The sequence below is a fragment of the Mus musculus genome, chromosome 5, assembly GCF_000001635.26.
Source record: "Mus musculus strain C57BL/6J chromosome 5, GRCm38.p6 C57BL/6J".
Taxonomy (NCBI): Eukaryota; Metazoa; Chordata; class Mammalia; order Rodentia; family Muridae; genus Mus; species Mus musculus.
In genome coordinates, this window is record NC_000071.6 from 16594326 (window position 1) to 16612882 (window position 18557).

At 33.7% G+C, this 18557-nt stretch overlaps 1 protein-coding gene across 4 annotated transcripts in view; it reads left to right on the top strand.

Annotated features, from left to right (window-relative positions):
• Hgf (hepatocyte growth factor) overlaps positions 1 to 18557 on the top strand; it is a 65945-nt gene that overhangs the window by 40831 nt on the left and 6557 nt on the right. For all 4 annotated transcript variants that reach the window (NM_001289458.1, NM_001289459.1, NM_010427.5 and 1 more), the window contains 5 exons: positions 3810 to 3937; positions 7958 to 8060; positions 10463 to 10596; positions 15781 to 15819; positions 17495 to 17591. In NM_001289458.1, coding sequence (NP_001276387.1) covers positions 3810 to 3937; positions 7958 to 8060; positions 10463 to 10596; positions 15781 to 15819; positions 17495 to 17591 — 501 coding nt within the window. The remainder of the gene's footprint in view (positions 1 to 3809; positions 3938 to 7957; positions 8061 to 10462; positions 10597 to 15780; positions 15820 to 17494; positions 17592 to 18557) is intronic.

Here is an 18557-nt window from a genome sequence, read left to right on the forward strand (position 1 = left end):
TTGAAAAAATCTGCCTGCCTCTGCCTCCCTGGGATTAAAGGCGTGCGCCACCACCGCTGGCAAATAAGCAATTTTTAACATGTATTCTAGGTAATGCTGATCTAGAGGGTTGACAAACCATGTTTTATAAAACACATCTCTAGGTTCTTCCTCATTTCAGTTTTGCTTGTAAAGACTTATGTAAGAAATCAATTTTTTATGATAACGGGTTTCAGACTCGATCCCTCTCAAGGTTTCCTATTTGTATGAAGGCAAGGATTACATTTTCTTTCTTTTACAGTGAGGTGCAGTTTGATTTCTATCAGCACTTCCTTCAAATTGCTAAGTTTTCAGCCATAAAAATCTGGGAACAAAATGATTTTCAGTAGTGTGCTTCCAATTATTTTTGGATCTGTGTAAATAATCAGAATTATCTTAATCAGTCAAATCAGAGAAACTGGCTTCTAGTATTAATTACATTGTGGACTTGAGCCTTCCCCATAACTCCTTGCCTACAAATTGTCTTGTAGGATAGGTGCAACAATACTGTCATTTGTTTTTAAATTGTATACCTCGTTGGAAGAAGCTTTCCAAAGTTGCTTTTGAAATTTAAAACATACATGCCATGCACCATGGCTTGGCTGAAACAGCACCTATAAATCACCTATATTGGTTTTATATAATTGGCTTTTAGTAAGACAAAATGACAGCAGAATGCGGAACCCTACACTCTAGTGGCCCAACCGGAAAGGAGATTTGTGGGTATGGATATGTGTGTGCACGTGCTTGTGTTCATTTATTAGCTCGCTACTGTTGAGGGAAATATTTAAAAAGGTGGGCTGGCACCTTCCTGTGTGCTAGTGCCAGCACCTGGGTGTTCTCACTGAGCTACCCTCTCCAGCTTGCCCCTGCTGCGCTGTGTTTCCAGCTCTCGTTTGCTTGTCCTTGGAGCTGCTAGTTTCCTCTCCGCAGTCTGGCTCTGTCCCCCATTCTAGTAACCAAATGGAACCGTCAACCTTGTGGTCACATTTCACAATACCTAGTAACCTGGTAAAATAAAGAGTCTTAAAGCTAATAATTATGGTTAACAAATCAGGTTTATGTATCAATAAAAAAAAATCACAATTTACAGGATGCCAGTACAATCATTTCAGAGCCAATTGATAATGATAAAAGCTTCATCCCAATTATTCTAACCTTATGAAATCATCACCTCGATCTCCATTCTTCTCTCCTCCTTTCTCCCCTGCAACTCTTAGCTCTGCTTCCCTTTTCCCTGTACAATCACTGGCCTCCTTTGCACTAATGTAATTGGACAGGGAAAATCCTGCAAGACACTACTTTGTGTTCTGATTTTCTTTTGACGTTATTTTATAAGAACATACATTATACTTGCCATTCTGGTTTAAATTCTCTCATGTCCTTCACAGAAATCTATCCTCTATTCCTCAGCCAGTATATCACAGCTCAGCACTTAACTATTGGACTAGCAGAAGCAGCAAAAGCAAGGACTGATCAGTAGAGAGGACAAAGACCATGCCGGTGCCAATCCCATGGTGTTATCTTTTGTTTGTTAGGAAAATGCAAATAAGAAATTGTGTTAATTTGCACACATGCTAACATGGAAGGGGAAAGTCCCATGGGGCCCACTCCTAGGCAGAGAACTAAGTCAAGTAGTGAGTGCCGAGAGGGAGAAATAGCCTTACCCACGGAGGAGCTTTCTGAAGCTTGACTGGTTACCCAATACAAAATGCTCAGGTCTGAAACCGTATTCACAGGAACAACAAAATGGACTCGGGAGTTTATATTTATATTTGTGCATACATAAAATAAAATCAAAGAAAAAGAGGCCATCAATTTGAGAGTTCGGTGGTGACAAAGGGAGGCCTTGGAGGGGCAGGACATAAGAGTGGCTGGAGGATGGAAAGGGAAGAATAAAAATGATGTAAATATATTTTAATTTAAAATGTTAGAATAAGTAAATGCATAATATCAATTAAAAGTACTAGCTGCTAAGCAAAACTGAACATATGAAAATACCAAGTTAATGTTTATCTATGAAGAAGAGAGTGGTTATAAGAATTTATTTGTAAATTGCTTACTTGAAACTGGATCATCAGAAATGAAATTCTGTATCTTACTGGAATTTAAATTCTTCTTTCTTAACTATTTGACTACAGTAGCTTGGCATAAATTTCTCTCCAGAGTCTGAGCTACTATAATACTAAAAAATGTGGCACAGTGTTCTGCTCAGGAGATTGGTTTTCTATTTTTTTTTCTTTCCAACCTAGTAGAAACAGGAATTGTGGTTGGAATCTCTGTTTCCAATAAACCAGATTTGCCCACATACATACAACATTGTCACTGAGCAATGGCATTTAGAATGAGTGCACATGAATTATGTAGTAATCAATACACTTAGGGAATTGTAAATAACTCCTCAACTAAGCATATCAAAACATAGAGAAAATCTAGGCAAATCTCAATATTTGTTCATGTCTATTCTAAGACAATCTGTTAATTTTAGGGATTGATTCTGACACTAGGCCCATAAAGACTTTTGGCAGCTTTAGGTTCTCTTAATTACCTTGCTTTAAACTGAAAGTGCAAAATAATACAACTGAGTAATTGTGTAGTTAATATTCTAAATTTATGTGGATTATTTGAAAAATATTATGTATACTTTATATAAGCATAACAGTTTAAATGTAATTTTATAATATTTTAGGGGATATAAAAATTTATTTATATTTTCCAGTGATGAACTTGATAAGTGCAGGGGTTTGGATATGGGTTGTTATGTAAATCTTCCCACGTTATGACTAACCATTGGTCATATTTTCTCAGACACTTTAAGAGCTTGTGCCAAGATCTAGTCTGACAAGATAGATTGTTACTTCTTGATTTCCTGGCTTATGCCTCAGAAATTTGTCTGTTTCTTGTGTTCCATTTGGATATTAATGAATTTGAAAGGCTCTTAATTGTACTGACATAATTTCTATTCTTTCTGGATGTTTATGCATGAATGTTTCTACATTTTGTTTAATATGAACTTTATCATAAGAAATAAAGATATGGCTGGTGAAGGAGCTTGGTAACAGAATTCTTGTAACTGAAAACACCTTATTTTGATTTTCAACACCACAGTAAATAGATAAACATACAAATAAAACAAATACAAAAAACTTTAATAGACATCTTAGACTAGGGTACTCTACATCTCTAATTAAAACTCTGACTAAAGATATATATGACCTACATTGAAAACTTATACTACCATTAGTCATATGTATTATAATTAAGTCTTCATTGCATAGTAATGTTTATTAAGATAATAAGTGACTTCTGAGAAAATGTTTCTCAGAAATATATAGAGGAAATATGTACGAAACTACATGTATCAAAGAAGTAGATAAATCAAGGAAAAAGATGTATATTTCAATGTTTGGAGAGTTTCAAAATCCATTTTAAGTAAGAGAAGTGGATATTAGTAAGTTTTCTTCTACAAAGAGAATTATAATTTTCCCTATTATTTATATATTTATTATATATGTTAAATATATATAGTAGGAGTCAAACTTTGAGAGTGAGTGAGGAGAACTGAGGGCTGCTGCCTCTATGGTCCCTCAGGCACCATTGTGCCTGGAAAACTCTGAGGTTTGGAGGACAGTGTTTATTTTACTACCCTGGGGAGTGTGTGTGTGTGGTGTATACAGAGTCCCACGTTATTATCACTGTTCTAATCCAAACCATTTGTACATCTGGGATACTAGAATGTAGTAGAGTTAACTTCGACAGGCGATTTACCTTAACATGTTTCCTCTCAATAGGGACCTTAGAGAAAATTATTGCCGCAATCCAGATGGGGCTGAATCACCATGGTGTTTTACCACTGACCCAAACATCCGAGTTGGCTACTGCTCTCAAATTCCCAAGTGTGACGTGTCAAGTGGACAAGGTAATAGCTGACATTTTGTAGTCTGGGCATGATTAAATCCAGGGGAGAGGATAGGGGAGGACACATTTGATTTCTTGTTGAACTGTTGACTTACAAGGAAGATCTTGGAGTCTGAATGGTATGTTTTATATATTCATTCATTTGAAAATTCATTTAGTATTTATTTAATCATGTAGTTAGTTAGCCATTATTCAAGGGAGGGTACAGTTCTAGGGACTGGCTATAAAAGATTGGTACCCCTTAAACTAAATGCCTGACTCCAGAGAACTACATTCTTCTATTTTTGGTTATGAGTCTAGCCTTTGACAGCTGAGGCATTTCTACTTTTTTGTGGGTAGAAATCTGTAACATGTAAATGCTAGTGGACTAATATGTAAATTTGTGGCCAAATAACAGAGAGAAAATGAGCTGCAAGTGAGAAGTGAGAGGCGTTACTCTCTTGTGTTTCCGTGGTTAGGGAGGACATCTGTGTATAGTATAGGGAGATTTAAGGAAATCTAGGAGGACATTGAGCTGTGCCCTCCACTCATACATGTATGAAGCATTCTAGGAAACAAAAAAATAGAAGCAAATAATGTCATCTGACCGTCACCAGATGAACAAAATGGCCACTAAACAAGGTTAAATTGTATTGGCCTTGCAAGAGCTCTCAGGATTGATGAAGGGTTGTTGTGAAGTTGAGAAAGTATGTTATCTGACTTGAGCCTCAACTGTATCGTAATGGCTGTCTGAAGGAAGTAGAATTTTGGGGGTGGCTTACAGAGAAGAGGGCCAATGAAGTAGTTTCTCTAGATCCTACAAAAGACAGTCACTGCAACCTGGGTGCTAGTGAACTTTGTTGCAGGGTTAAGGGAAAATGCAATTGACTTGGAAATACAGGTACCGTAAGACAGCTGATTCAGGGAGCAATAGTAGATGGATTGAGTTCACTCTCCAGAAATCATTAGTCAGTGGTAAATAATAATGTTGCACTCTGGACACATATTGATATGCAATAAACAGAATTATACTCTTAATGATCATATTCTGGTTCGTCTAAACTTAAAAATCATGGCCATTTAAAAAATAATGTCCACTTTCTGTCTCAAAGCTCTATTTCTTAGGCTCATTGGCCTATATACTCTGCTTTCCTTTTCATTTTCTCCAGTGGCACTGTTACGGAGCAGTTCTGAAAACAGAGTGGTAGGATGAGTCAAGAATGGGGTTCTTTCAGTCAATTTCACTGTGAGTGAGATTTAAAGGTCAGCTGGAAATAACGTTAAAACCACTAATTAAGGGACATTTGTTAGGATCCGAATCTTCTGCATCCCTCTCTCAGTCACTAGGACAGTTGATGATACTGTGGTAGAAAAAAAATGAACACAACGGTTTTTTAGAACTTCTAGTTTTTACTGAGTTGTTTTTATACACACAGGAACACCTACAACAGAATCTTGGAGTAGAATATGTAAATATTTTGTTTGGTGATCAAGTAGATGGTATTGCTTCTCTAATATATAATAATATTGCTTATCTAATATATAATGATATATATATATATATATATATATATACTATCTCATAATATCTAATCAAAGACCAAAATTAACTTTAATGAACAACATAATGTGCTCAAATTATCCAACTAGTAAAAGCGAGACTGACTTAAACTCTCCTAACAACTTTTATATTTTTCTATCTTTTCACTATTTAATTAATCACAAACATATTAGATAACAAGAAATTCAACTGATACATGCAAGAGTCTGCTACACTCTACCAGGAACACTCTATGAAGAAAGCACAAAGCCACTACTTAGGAAATACTACCAGGCAATTCATCAGTCATGAAATTTGCTGACCTTTAGGCTAAATATGCTACTGACAATATGAAGCTATTCCTTCCTATCTACCAATCAATCAATCAATCAATCAATCAATCCATCTATCTCTCTATCTATCTACAATATATCTATCATCTACTTATATATTATCTATATCTACTTACCCATTTATTATAAGTCTACCTACTATAAATATTATAAATCTATATTAGAAGCCAATTATATATCATAAATTTCTTTATCTTTTTCTACATGCACACACATGTAAAGCAATCAATAAACACATATACTCATTTTACCTATCCTAAACATAAATTCTGAAAATATGATCACAATAGTTAATTTTTAATGAAATTTCTATCCCTTCATCCCAATGAAGAGAGAATATAATGTGGAGAGCCAGACTACTTTTCATTTGAAAAAGTTTTACACAATCTTGTGTGTATAAAAATATAGAATCAAGCATTTATAACTTAAGCATTTACAGCTAATACATCATAAAATTCATTTAAATATATTTTGGGTATATATGTTTGCTATTATTAAAAATTAAATGATTTTTATATACTAATTAGATGAATGATTATTTTTACAAAAATCAAATCTTGAATGAATATTTGATACTGCAAAACCCAGAACAACATTAGTGTTTGTTGGAGTTGGTTGATATTTTTATTTTATAGTGTTCCATGTTAAAAATACCTTCAGAAAAATAATTAGTACAAAAAGGCAGATATAAGTTTAAGACTGTTTTGGAAAATTTTACTAATGATATTCTAATCTCAAGAAAAAAAATCAATTAACTACTTTATGAAATCCAAGTTAGGAACTCAAAGCACAGTTGAAAAATAAGCATTTAACTCCAAATATACGGATTTACTTATGTGCTGAGTGACAGACAGGAAACATTCTTTATATTTTCTTATCTGTCATTAAACTTACATTTTCAAAGGAATATAGATACTTGGTATGTACAGTGAAAGCAATGGCATTCACAGCATACATTCACATCAGATCTGAGCAGAGGTATTTCTGTCAGTTGTTGGCACTGCAGTGACATGTGAGAGAAAATGTGCATGCAGCATGTAGCATGTGCAGAATCAGCGCTTCCATGTTGTATGAAGTACCACAGTGAACTCTGACAAAAAGAAGATGCAAGGGGCAATTTAAAGGGGCTTATGTTGGTTATTTGAGCATTTTGAGCATCAAAAGAAATAAGAGGAGTGAAATATATTTTAATATATGTGTATATATGTATTTTATATATATGTATAAACATTTATACACATGCATGTATATTCATTTGAACAGTAATAGAATCTACAAGCCTTTATATATATACCTCTAATTCTACAATTAATTCCTACCTGGAGATATATATGAATAGGAAAATTACTAGAAATAGAACAATAACTATTCTACCTCAATACAGTAATAACTGACTCACACACACACAAAAAACCATCAATGTGCTGCTCAGCATTTTGTGAAATTTGTTTAGAAAAAGGATGGTTACTCATTTTCAAAGTCTGGCAGATTTAGGACCTGTTGCTATTGCTACATACAAAGAGTTTTTTCTTCCCAGTATGTAACCAACTGACCATATGGATCAGCTATGATTCACCAAATTGACGTCATGTCCCCAAGCAGTCACACTCTGAAGAGGACAACTTATTACCTGTGTAATTTTCAAAACATCTTTAACTTGATCTCATAAATGAGAAAATAATCAGACAAAATGAAAAGAAAGAACATTTGTACAACAGCTGTCTTTAGTGACTCAGCTTGTCACCATCACAAGAAACCAAAATCTAAACAGAAGTAACTGACAGTCATAGATTTTTATGTTGTTTCTCTTGCATATTTTCTATGCAGTGAAGTTTCAAAAAAAAAAATTCTGGAAACTACAAAGATTACTTTAAATCTTTTTATTTCCTTGGTGTCCCAAAGAGTTGCCTGCCTGCTTGATCTTTTTTTTTTTTTTTTTTTTTTTTTTTTTTTTTTTTTTTTTAATTGTGAGGGGTTTTGGAATCAAAAGTGGACTAAGAATAGAGAGTTTGTAATCTGAGATATTTCTCATTAATTCACACTGATGCTAATTTGCGCCTTCATTATTATGTTGCTTTTGATGTTTCTACATGCTTATAAAATATTTATCCTTTACAATAGTACTGAGTTCTGTGTATCTTATGCCTAGATTGTTATCGTGGCAATGGGAAAAATTACATGGGCAACTTATCCAAAACAAGGTCTGGACTTACATGTTCCATGTGGGACAAGAATATGGAGGATTTACACCGGTATATAAATTTCTTTCTTTCTACTTATAGTGTTCTGACAGTACTAATGTGTTTATTCAAACATATACAGCTATTTCCTTGTATTCTTTAACAGAGGGAGCCAATAGAAACAATAGATTGATTCTGACTCATATCTTTGTTCTCTCTATAGCAAACTTTTAAGTATGTACTCTAAACAATATATGTGTTGGACACTTAATATTAGATCTGAACCATAATAGATGCTGTAGGGAACAAGAAAATATAGATAAGTAGTTAGATACCAAATTCCATAGAGTTTGTAGTAACACTGACAAAAGCTTCAGAGAAGGCAACAAGGTAGTATAGTGGCCAGGTGAGGCGTGATGATGTTAATTAAAATAAGACTAAGAGCAGTTTGTGAAATATATTGTAAACAATCTTTTCATATGTACGTGTACACTAAATATCCTCAAATTCTATAGAAATACAGTCTCTCTAGTAGCTGTAATGTATAAAGCTTTAAAATCATTATGGAAATATACTTGTAACTTAAGAAAATATTTATATCCTTGAAATATACATATTTATGTTAGAAAATTTCTTAAAGAATGTGGAATCCACATAGTACTAGAAATAGTATCAGCATTTGTAAAAACATAAATGAACACTAACATGTAGTTTTTACTTAAAACAAATTGCTAGTAAACACTCACATGTATACACACAAGACCCATAGAAAAGTAAGATAGTATTCTTTAATTAAATGCTCACCACACAGCTTTTTACATTATTTTTATATTGCTTTATCATATTATTATATCGAAGGTATTTCTGTTGAAAATACAAAATCAAAGATTCAGAGAAGTTAAATCACTTCAGGTTGTATTTTAAATGTAAGGGTCTCTTCTAGATTGTTTGTAACAGTGGCTAAAAGTTTTTAATTAATTGACTTCACAAATAAATAGGAATGGGATATTTAATGTTCTTATACAGGATGTCATTATGTGTTCCATGCTGGCATCTAGCTCATGATTATTTACAACTCAACTTTGAAGTTTCTGAGATTACAGGTGTATACCACTCTATCTGATGCTAACCATGCTTAGTTAACTGTATACCACTCTATCTGATGCTAACCATGCTTAGTTAACTGTATACCACTCTACCTGATGCTAACCATGCTTAGTTAACTGTATACCACTCTATCTGATGCTAACCATGCTTAGTTAACTGTATACCACTCTACCTGATGCTAACCATGCTTAGTTAACTGTATACCACTCTATCTGATGCTAACCATGCTTAGTTAACTGACACTAGCTTTCTTAGTGGAGGAACAAGTAAAAGTAACTTGAAGACATTGTGGAGGAAATTGGTGAATTACTGTGTTTCATAGTAGCATTTGGCTTAAGAAACAATTGCTAGGAGGAGGTAGACAATGGTAATGAACTTTAAAAACAGTCATTGGTTCCAATACCACCTCTACTATTCACAAGTCATGTGACCTACAATAATTAATCTTCTCTTGGGTTCTTTGTTTCCTCAAGCATAATAAGAATAACATTGTTTTAGATCCTTTCTTATAAGGTCCACTGAGGACAGCAAAATCAAACCTGTGGAAAGCACACTGTTTTGTTTTAGTCTAGAAAGTAAACCTGCAGTTGGAAAGATGGTCCAAATTTCCATGTGCAAGCTCTTTCCAGTTTTACTTTAAATCATGTTTAATTACATTCAAAAATAGTAGTAATTAATAACAGAAAACATTTAGGTACAGTTTTTAATGACTTGATCAGAATCAATTCATTAGATGTAGAACTTGACTTAATTCATATTCCTGAGACAAATGTAAACAAAGATCTTAAAAAATGGTGATAATCTTATAGAATAATAATTTTTCCTTTGAAGTAAAAGTTAATGTATAAGTTGGAAAAATTTGTTACTCAGCTATCTGTCAAAACACTCTATTCTGCAGGCATTAAATCAAACATTTGAGAATTTAATTACCAATTTATTAATAATTTTTTATTCATCATGACAGTTAGTTGCTAGTGATTATTTTTATGCATTAGAAAAATGAAAATGTATTTTACAGTAGTTTGCACTTTCAATCTATTTTATAATTTTATCTTCAAATTCTATATACTGTGCTTTTAGGTATGCTTGTCTATTTTATGCATAATCTTTTATTTTGCACTATGAATGTTATATAGAATCCAGGTCAGAAAAATCTCTTACAATTATATAAATATACTATTTATGGAGCGATATTTCAAATTCACTAAACTTCTAAACTGAAGGTGTGCTTCCAAACTTTGAGAACAGTAGCCAAAGTTTACGTTGGATATGCAACAAAAGAGGTGTGCTATGATCATATCTACTTGTGTCATTTTATTTCTCTTGGCTGGAAAAGACACTTCCCAATGTTTAACTTGTTTTTATAGTCATATCTTCTGGGAGCCAGATGCTAGCAAATTGAATAAGAATTACTGCCGGAATCCTGATGATGATGCCCATGGACCTTGGTGCTACACGGGGAATCCTCTTATTCCTTGGGATTATTGCCCTATTTCCCGTTGTAAGTACATGTCATGTACTTTTTCAGCTGGAATATTTCAAATGTACTATATATCCACGAACAAAACCTCTTCACCAAAGATTACAGTGATGTAGGACTCTGCAGTTGATTCCAAAAATGCCATTCTCCAGAGAGAAATACACACAGTCCACAGTTTGTCTCCTTTGTCTATTCTCCTCCCCTCTCCCTCTCTTCCCCACCATTCCTCTCTCCTCCCCACTCTTTCCCTCCCCTCTCCTCTCCTCCCCTCCCCTCCCCATCCTCTCCTTCCCTTTCCTACCTGTCCCCTTTCCTCTCCTTTCCTTTCTTTCTCTTCTCTTCCCTGACCCTCGTATCTATCACTTCTTTTCTACAGTAGAAACAATTGTGCTTATTTTAAAATTTTCTTACTCTGCAAAATCTTTCTGCTCAAAATGAAGTAATAAACTGTCAGGGGGTTAGATGAAAGACTCATCCCAGCACCAACATTTCCTATGCATCCCCTGCTTCTAACAGAGCTTGTGGTGAACTTTCTAATTCTACAAAGTCTGTGAAAAGACCTGAAATCTTCTTTAGCAAATTACTGAAATGCATGGAGGTTCACCTATACTTTGTAAAATATATTTTAGTATTAGTATTGAACTTTTGTATTACAGTTAACAAGATAACATTGTTAAATAAGTGTATAAGTGTAAGTGGTAGGTATAAAGTATCATTTACTATACTTCATAAAAAGTGGGGTGCTGTATATTTCATATTTAATGAAATATACCAATGCATGAAAATGTGAGAATTCAAGAGCAAATGATAAAAATTAGCCTTTTAGAATAAGTACAGTTAACAAACAAATGCAAAGACCTTAAAACTAACAAGAAAGAAGGATGAAATATCAAGGGAAAGAGTTTCTAAATATGAAATGGCAAATGACAAAATTGATTATTGGTACTCAGTAAACATATGGACAACTCTGTCTTTCAGTGCTGTACTTCTTTGTGGCAATAGTGTCTACAAGCCAAAATGAATGCGAGTGTACATCATGTATATGCATGATGGTACATACACACACACACACACACACACACACACACACACACACATGATTAGTAAAAATACAAAAAGTTGTGCTGAAGAAATAATGCCACTTTGAGAAAAAAAATCATCTTTAATATTTGCAAAATTTCATGTTGAGTTAGATGATTTTTTTCCAGTTAACTAGAAGTGCAATCTTATTTCAGGATATAGGGAAATCAGTTATAATAATAAATAAATATCTCATATTTACAAATAAGTTATAATTTTGTTGTTGTATTTTATGCCCTCTGGTTATAGTCTTTCCAATTAATTAATCTTTTCTAATAATCTTTATTTTTCCTGATTATTAATTTCATATCCTAAAAAGCTGTCCCAGATAACTTCCATGCTTCATCACCAAAACATACAAATCTACTTTACCAGAGGTTAGAATAAAAAAAGTATTTTTAAATTAATTGTCTTAGTTAGGGTTTTATTGCTGTGAACAGACACCAAGACCAAGGCAAGTCTTGTAAAAGACAACATTTAATTGATGCTGGCTTATAGGTTCAGAGGTTCAGCCCATTATCAGCAAGGGGGGAGTAAGGCAGCCTCCAGGCAGGCATAGTGCAGGAGGAGCTGAGAGTTCTACATCTTCATGTGAAGATGGCTAATGGAAGACTGGCTTCCAGTCAGCTAGGGTGACAGTCTACAGTGACATAGCTACTCCAACAAGGCCACACCTCCAAATAGGGGCCAAGCATATTCAAACCATGACATTAATATAATAGAAATTGTTAATCTTTTGTAGTTCTGGGCTCCAGCCCAAGACTACATGCTATACTATCACTCTTCTACCAACATCCATTCAATCTCTCCTTTTTCTAAACACTCATATTGCTTCCTTGTATCTTTCAATAACATTCTTTGATTAAGAATAATAAAGACTTATATAATATACAGTCATGGAAGAACAAAGAAAATATCTGTTCTTCAAAATAGACCATAGTGATTTCTGTGTTAAATCTAACTCAACTTTGAACAAATGTGTAGTTCAGAGGAATTAAGGACTTGTGGCTTGACTTATAAACTTAAGGTAAGCAGAAATCATGAATTTCAAGTGTTAAAAAACAGATATTTAGAAAAATACCAGATACCAAACTGACTTTTGCAAACTAAAATCATCAAAATGCTGTTGAAAGTTGTCAATGTGTTGCTAGTGTTTGATTAAATACTGTTGCAAATAACTCATTTTTATTTCAATGTATACTGAACATTAATTGCAATAAATATTTTCACACTGTCATTTTTCCAAGTTGTATTTATATCCAGGATTTATTTACATTTTCTCCCTGGTGAAAGGCTAATACAATTTATCTTTAGAAGATTTGAGTTCTTGTTATTTACTTAACCTCAGTTACAATATTCATCACTTTTCACTATATATTTTTCCTCACAAACATGTGAAGATTTGTGTTCTTTAAAATTACCAAATAGTATCTAGCATACACTGTGGTGTGGAGTTTATCAAATAGGAAATAATGAAGAAATAACTATATGCTTTGTCTATATATATGCACACACACACACACACATACACACACACACACACACACACACACACACCTCTTAATGTATCTTGAGTAAATTGTAGTCATTGAGAATGGAGTAGCTGATTTCAGCTCAATTAAGTAGAAATATCAGTTCCATGGCTCTGTAAGTGTATACGTCAAGCTACTTACTATACTTTTGACTCGTGTTCTGTATTTGCAAAATTCCATAATGAAATCAATAATTTTGCTGGGCTATTGTGAATAGACTCTATAAGAATTAAAATAGTCTTTGTTCATAATTTTAAATATTTATTGAGCTGCTATTATATACAAATGCTTATGTAACATGCTACTTATACAAAATTATTTGTACATTGTTTCTTAATCTCAAGTGATTTGTAGTATGGAGGAAGCAAACTATTATAAAGCACTATAACCTTGCTATAAATATACAAATATATAAAATGGTAATGGGAAATAGATGTTTTGGTTGGAGGCATAAGCTATATTCATAGTGTTTTGAATTTCAGCTGGAAATTTGAACTATAAGAAATGAGTTTTATTCATGTTTTCAATAAGAACCCCTACACTATAGTTTGAGGCTGTTCAGAAATGTACACACACACACACACAAACACAAACACACACACACACACACACACACACACACACACACACACACACACATACTTTCCAACCTTTTTTAAGTAAAATTTATAATCGATAAAATTGTAGAGTGCTTTCCTTTATATTTAAATTGAACCATAGGCACAAGATTCTCTTTTCCTTTTTTTTAAATTAATAATTTTTTTATTCACTTTATATCCCAAGCTTGAGTTTGCCCTCCCTCCTCTCCTCCTAATCCCACCCTTACAAATCTCTCACACTGTCCTCCCTCCCGTTCCCCCCAGAGAAGGGGAAGCCATCCTTGGGTACCACCACACCCTGGACATCCAGCTGCCCTAGTTTTCATTGTTCATTTGTGAGTAGTGGAGCAGATAGAGGAAGGGAAGCGAAGGAAGAAACATGTAGCTAGTGTTCTAGAGGGAGACAAAAACAGCCCAAAACACCATTTTTTCAGTGTTTTTCTTACAGTGAGCAGAAGAACTTACAATATTCAAACGAATGCAGAAAATTACAATGCTAGAATCTTGTTGTACCTGACGTTTCAGTTTACTTGGAAGCTCAAGACCTAGAAAAATTCAAATAATTATTATCACCAAACCATTAATTATTACAAACTTCAGATATAAATTTGTTTTAAGCGTTTCAAACTAAATAAAGACACGGGCATGAAGTAACCAGAGGTGGAACTAACCATATTTAATGTGGAATATACTATAGAACACGTATCTTAATCTTAGTTGTAAAAATGTAAGGGATGAATATCAAATTACTCAAACATGTCAAGTAATAAACTTGAGTAGACCAATGAATATCTTTGCTGAGTTAGAGGCTACACATTGCCTCAGTCCATCTTTGTACTATAAACTGAAAACCTAGTCCCCAGAGGACCCCAAGGGAATACCATCCACATAAAGTAAAGGAAAATGACAGAATTTATGTTTGTCTGTATCTTTATCCACCTATAATATCTCAACCTGGAATTGAACATGAATCAAAACCCTTTCGCGTGCATTAATTCTCTCAAGTACTCTCATAAATAACAATCAAATTTGCATTCCAAAGGTGTCTATGTGTCATTATTGTTTTGTTGCTGGATTATCTGAGCTCAGAGCATTTCCAGGGATTAACGGCCAGCTGGGTCTAAACTGAGCCTAGCTGAACTCTATGCCATCAATTCTGAAGAGTTAAGACATAAAGCTTCAGGAAATGTCTTGTGTCTCATTCATTACTGTTCAAGTATTTCCAAAATCCTAGCATCTTTTAAGCTTTTCTTTATGCAGCAATTAAACTCCAGTAGAAAGTTCATGGAAAAGCAATAAGTCATGGGAGTTCAGGTAGAGTTTTTTTTTTTTTTTTAAACATCTGGAAAAGCTAACATCTACTATATTCTATCAACAAAAATAATTATTTACCCATGTTTTAGCAGAGTTGACATTAATTTCTATTTTCCAAATTCTTGCATACGTTTTAGAAAGCATCTGCATTTTCAATTATCTTCACTCAAGTATAAATAAAAATAGGTTATAGGAAAAAGTAAATAGTTCAGATTGCAGTGAAAATAAAGCAGTCAGTCTACACGGGGTCTTCACTCAAACAATAATAACATGAATGCTAGTATATGGAATGGCCAGGTGTATAGTGCTGAATATCTTGCAGAGAGAGGTGATCTCCTGGTACTGTGTAGAATTCAGTCTGACAAAGCCATGAAGCCACAACCACATGCAGCCTACAAAAGAGCAAAACAAGACTTTGCCCATATTATATCCATATTATATAGTACCAAGAATAATATACTGACAGTGTTAAATAGGAAAAGAGCAGAATAAATTGGAACAATTATATTCTATCTATAATTTATTTATCAATAATGTTAGTAAATTATTCATTTTGAAATAAATGAAATGTCAACAATAGCAATAACACTAACTAATAGATGTCAGTGTCATGGTCTGGTTTTATATAGATGAATCTGTGCACATGAATATATAATTTATCATAATATTTGTTTCTACAGGTGAAGGAGATACTACACCTACAATTGTCAATTTGGACCGTGAGTAGTATTCAAAATATAAGATATAGTTGACTTTCTATGTGTCACAAGTGATTTGATATTGTTTTCACTGAAAGAATAAAAATAGAAAAAAATTACAAATAAATCTCTTGTTTATATGAAAAAATATTTAACACTATAATAATATCTCTTCAAAAGTCAATGTATTTCTTTTCATTTCATGTTTAAGTTCTATGTATATATGTGTGTCTATAAGAGGGGTATGCACATTGGTGCATTGTTCCAAGGAGATCAGAAGATGAGTGTCAAATCCCCTTGAGCTTGTAGTGAGCCACCTGATACAGATGTTGGGAAATGAACTCAGGTCCACTGCAAGATCAGCACTGCTCGCTAAACTATATCACTGGCTTCTATATGTGAACTCAGTTCCTCTATAAGTGCAGTACTGATTACAGAACCATTTCTCTGCCTTCTATTTGCTTTTATTTTAAAGTATGTAATTCCCTAATATTAGATTTGTAGATGTGAAATAGTTTAAAAAATTCATATAACTTTGAAGTATACTTATGCACTTCTAATTTGAAGATGACCATATGCAATACACACACACACACACACACACACACACACACACATCACCCTCCTAGAGATATGAGAATAATAACAACAGAATAATGAGGACAGTTTCATAGTATCTATATTCTTTTCTGCCTTAAAGCTCTTCATTAGCCTTTAAGCATTTAAGCATTAGCATGTAAGGTCTGTTACATAAGACATGATCACATCTGAGATAGTCACCTAATCCTCACACTAAGAAACTGGTGGGGACATTTGGTTTTTGTTTTTCACATATTTCTTAGACTGAAAGGAGTTATTCAAATATTTTGCTGTTTATACAAAAATTAAAACATTTGTTATGCCCCAGGCTGAGGAAGCAAGAGGAAATCTAATCTAGACCATGGAGAGAGTACAAGAGACTAGATAGAGAACCCAACACAGGGTCAAGAAAACATCCATTCCAAAGAGTCTGAATTAGCTCATTGTTAACAGTGGTCTGGTCTTAATAATGCTGTTAATATACAAGTTCTATAGGTAGTAAGGGAATTTAAAATTCTTACCTCTCAAATTCAAAATAATCAATTACAGCTTTGTACTTTTCTCACTTTGGCTATTTCATTGCTTATCAACCTGTGGGTTATAATCCCTTTATAGGTTAAATCACTCCTTCACACGGATTGAGTATCAGATATCCTGCATATTAGATATTGATGCTATGACATAATAGTAGCAGAAGTACAGTTACGAAATATCAGTGAAAATAATTTTATGCTTGAGGGTCAGCACAACACGAGGAATTGCATTAAAGGGTCTCAGCATTAGGAGGGATGAGAACCAATGGGCAATTACAGTGTGTACAGAGATCAGTGAATGAAACACGCTAGTGATGGATTTGAAGAATTTGTTCTTTGTGCTTGCTGACCAAAGCATTGTTGCTATCACTGCAAGCCTGCTTTGTAGTGATAAAGCTTTTTCGTGTCACTCAACAGCAAGGATGAACATAGCAAGTATCTTAGGCTTGATATACAGTTGTGGACTTTCTTCAAAAGGCTGTTTTAATACAATCACACTAGTCACATCTGTCTAGTGATCACTTGACTTAATAAAAGTAAAGAGCTCTGTTTTGACAAATGTTTGATGTGGTCCTGTTTTTTAGATCCTGTAATATCCTGTGCCAAAACAAAACAACTGCGGGTTGTAAATGGCATTCCAACACAAACAACAGTAGGGTGGATGGTTAGTTTGAAATACAGGTAATTATGAGTGATCACAAATCACAATATTCTGAATATTTGTAAAACCGTATTTTCAGCCTATGATTGCAAGAAGATTGCTTCCCATACAAGACACTAAGCTGGGGACCAGGGACTGATTTCTGTCCTTACCAAACTGCATACACTGGACTATATAACAGCGTGTGAAGACTTTTTAAGGTTTAACAAGGCTTCCATTAATACCGATTTCATCTGACGCAGGTTCTGATGAACTAGAAGAAAATGACACAAAAGAGCTAATTTATACCTTTATTTTACCTTGATAGCTATTGTACATATATTAATTTTAAAATCTAGACTATTTTAAACATACATCGTCTAAGATGTTTTTATATAATCACAGAAATGGTCTATTTGTTTTTAGTTTCCAACATTAGTGAAATGAGAAACAGTAATGTTAAAGTGTTTCATTACGGAAATCAATGACTTATTAGAATAATGGGGTGGTTTTGGTTTTTGTAATTTGCTTGGATACAGAATTTTTAATATGTCTATTTCTGAAATCTCTTAAGAATTACTGATATGATCTATGTAAAATCAATATGCAAGTTATATAATAGAGAAACTTAGAACCGTATCATAAAAATTAAGTATCTGCCTTACATTGTTCATATCCTATGTATACTAGTCCACAGGTCCTTTTCAACCCAAGTTCTTAGTAACCACAGCTGTTTGGTTATTTTTCCAAAAATACACTGAAGGGAATAGAAGTTAAGACTCAATATATACTGTCATCTTCCTATGGGGTAAGCCATAAATAACTGCCCCTTCAGCTGAGAGTGTCTAGGATTGCCCTCTTGCAGCTTAAGCAGCTGTTCTCCTTGGAAATGAGAATTGTGGAAAGCTGTAGTCTTTCTACATTTCAGCCAAAAAGAAATTAATTTACAGATTTGGGGAATCAGCAACTAAATTCCCTAGTTCTTAATTCTGAAAAAATGTTTTAAC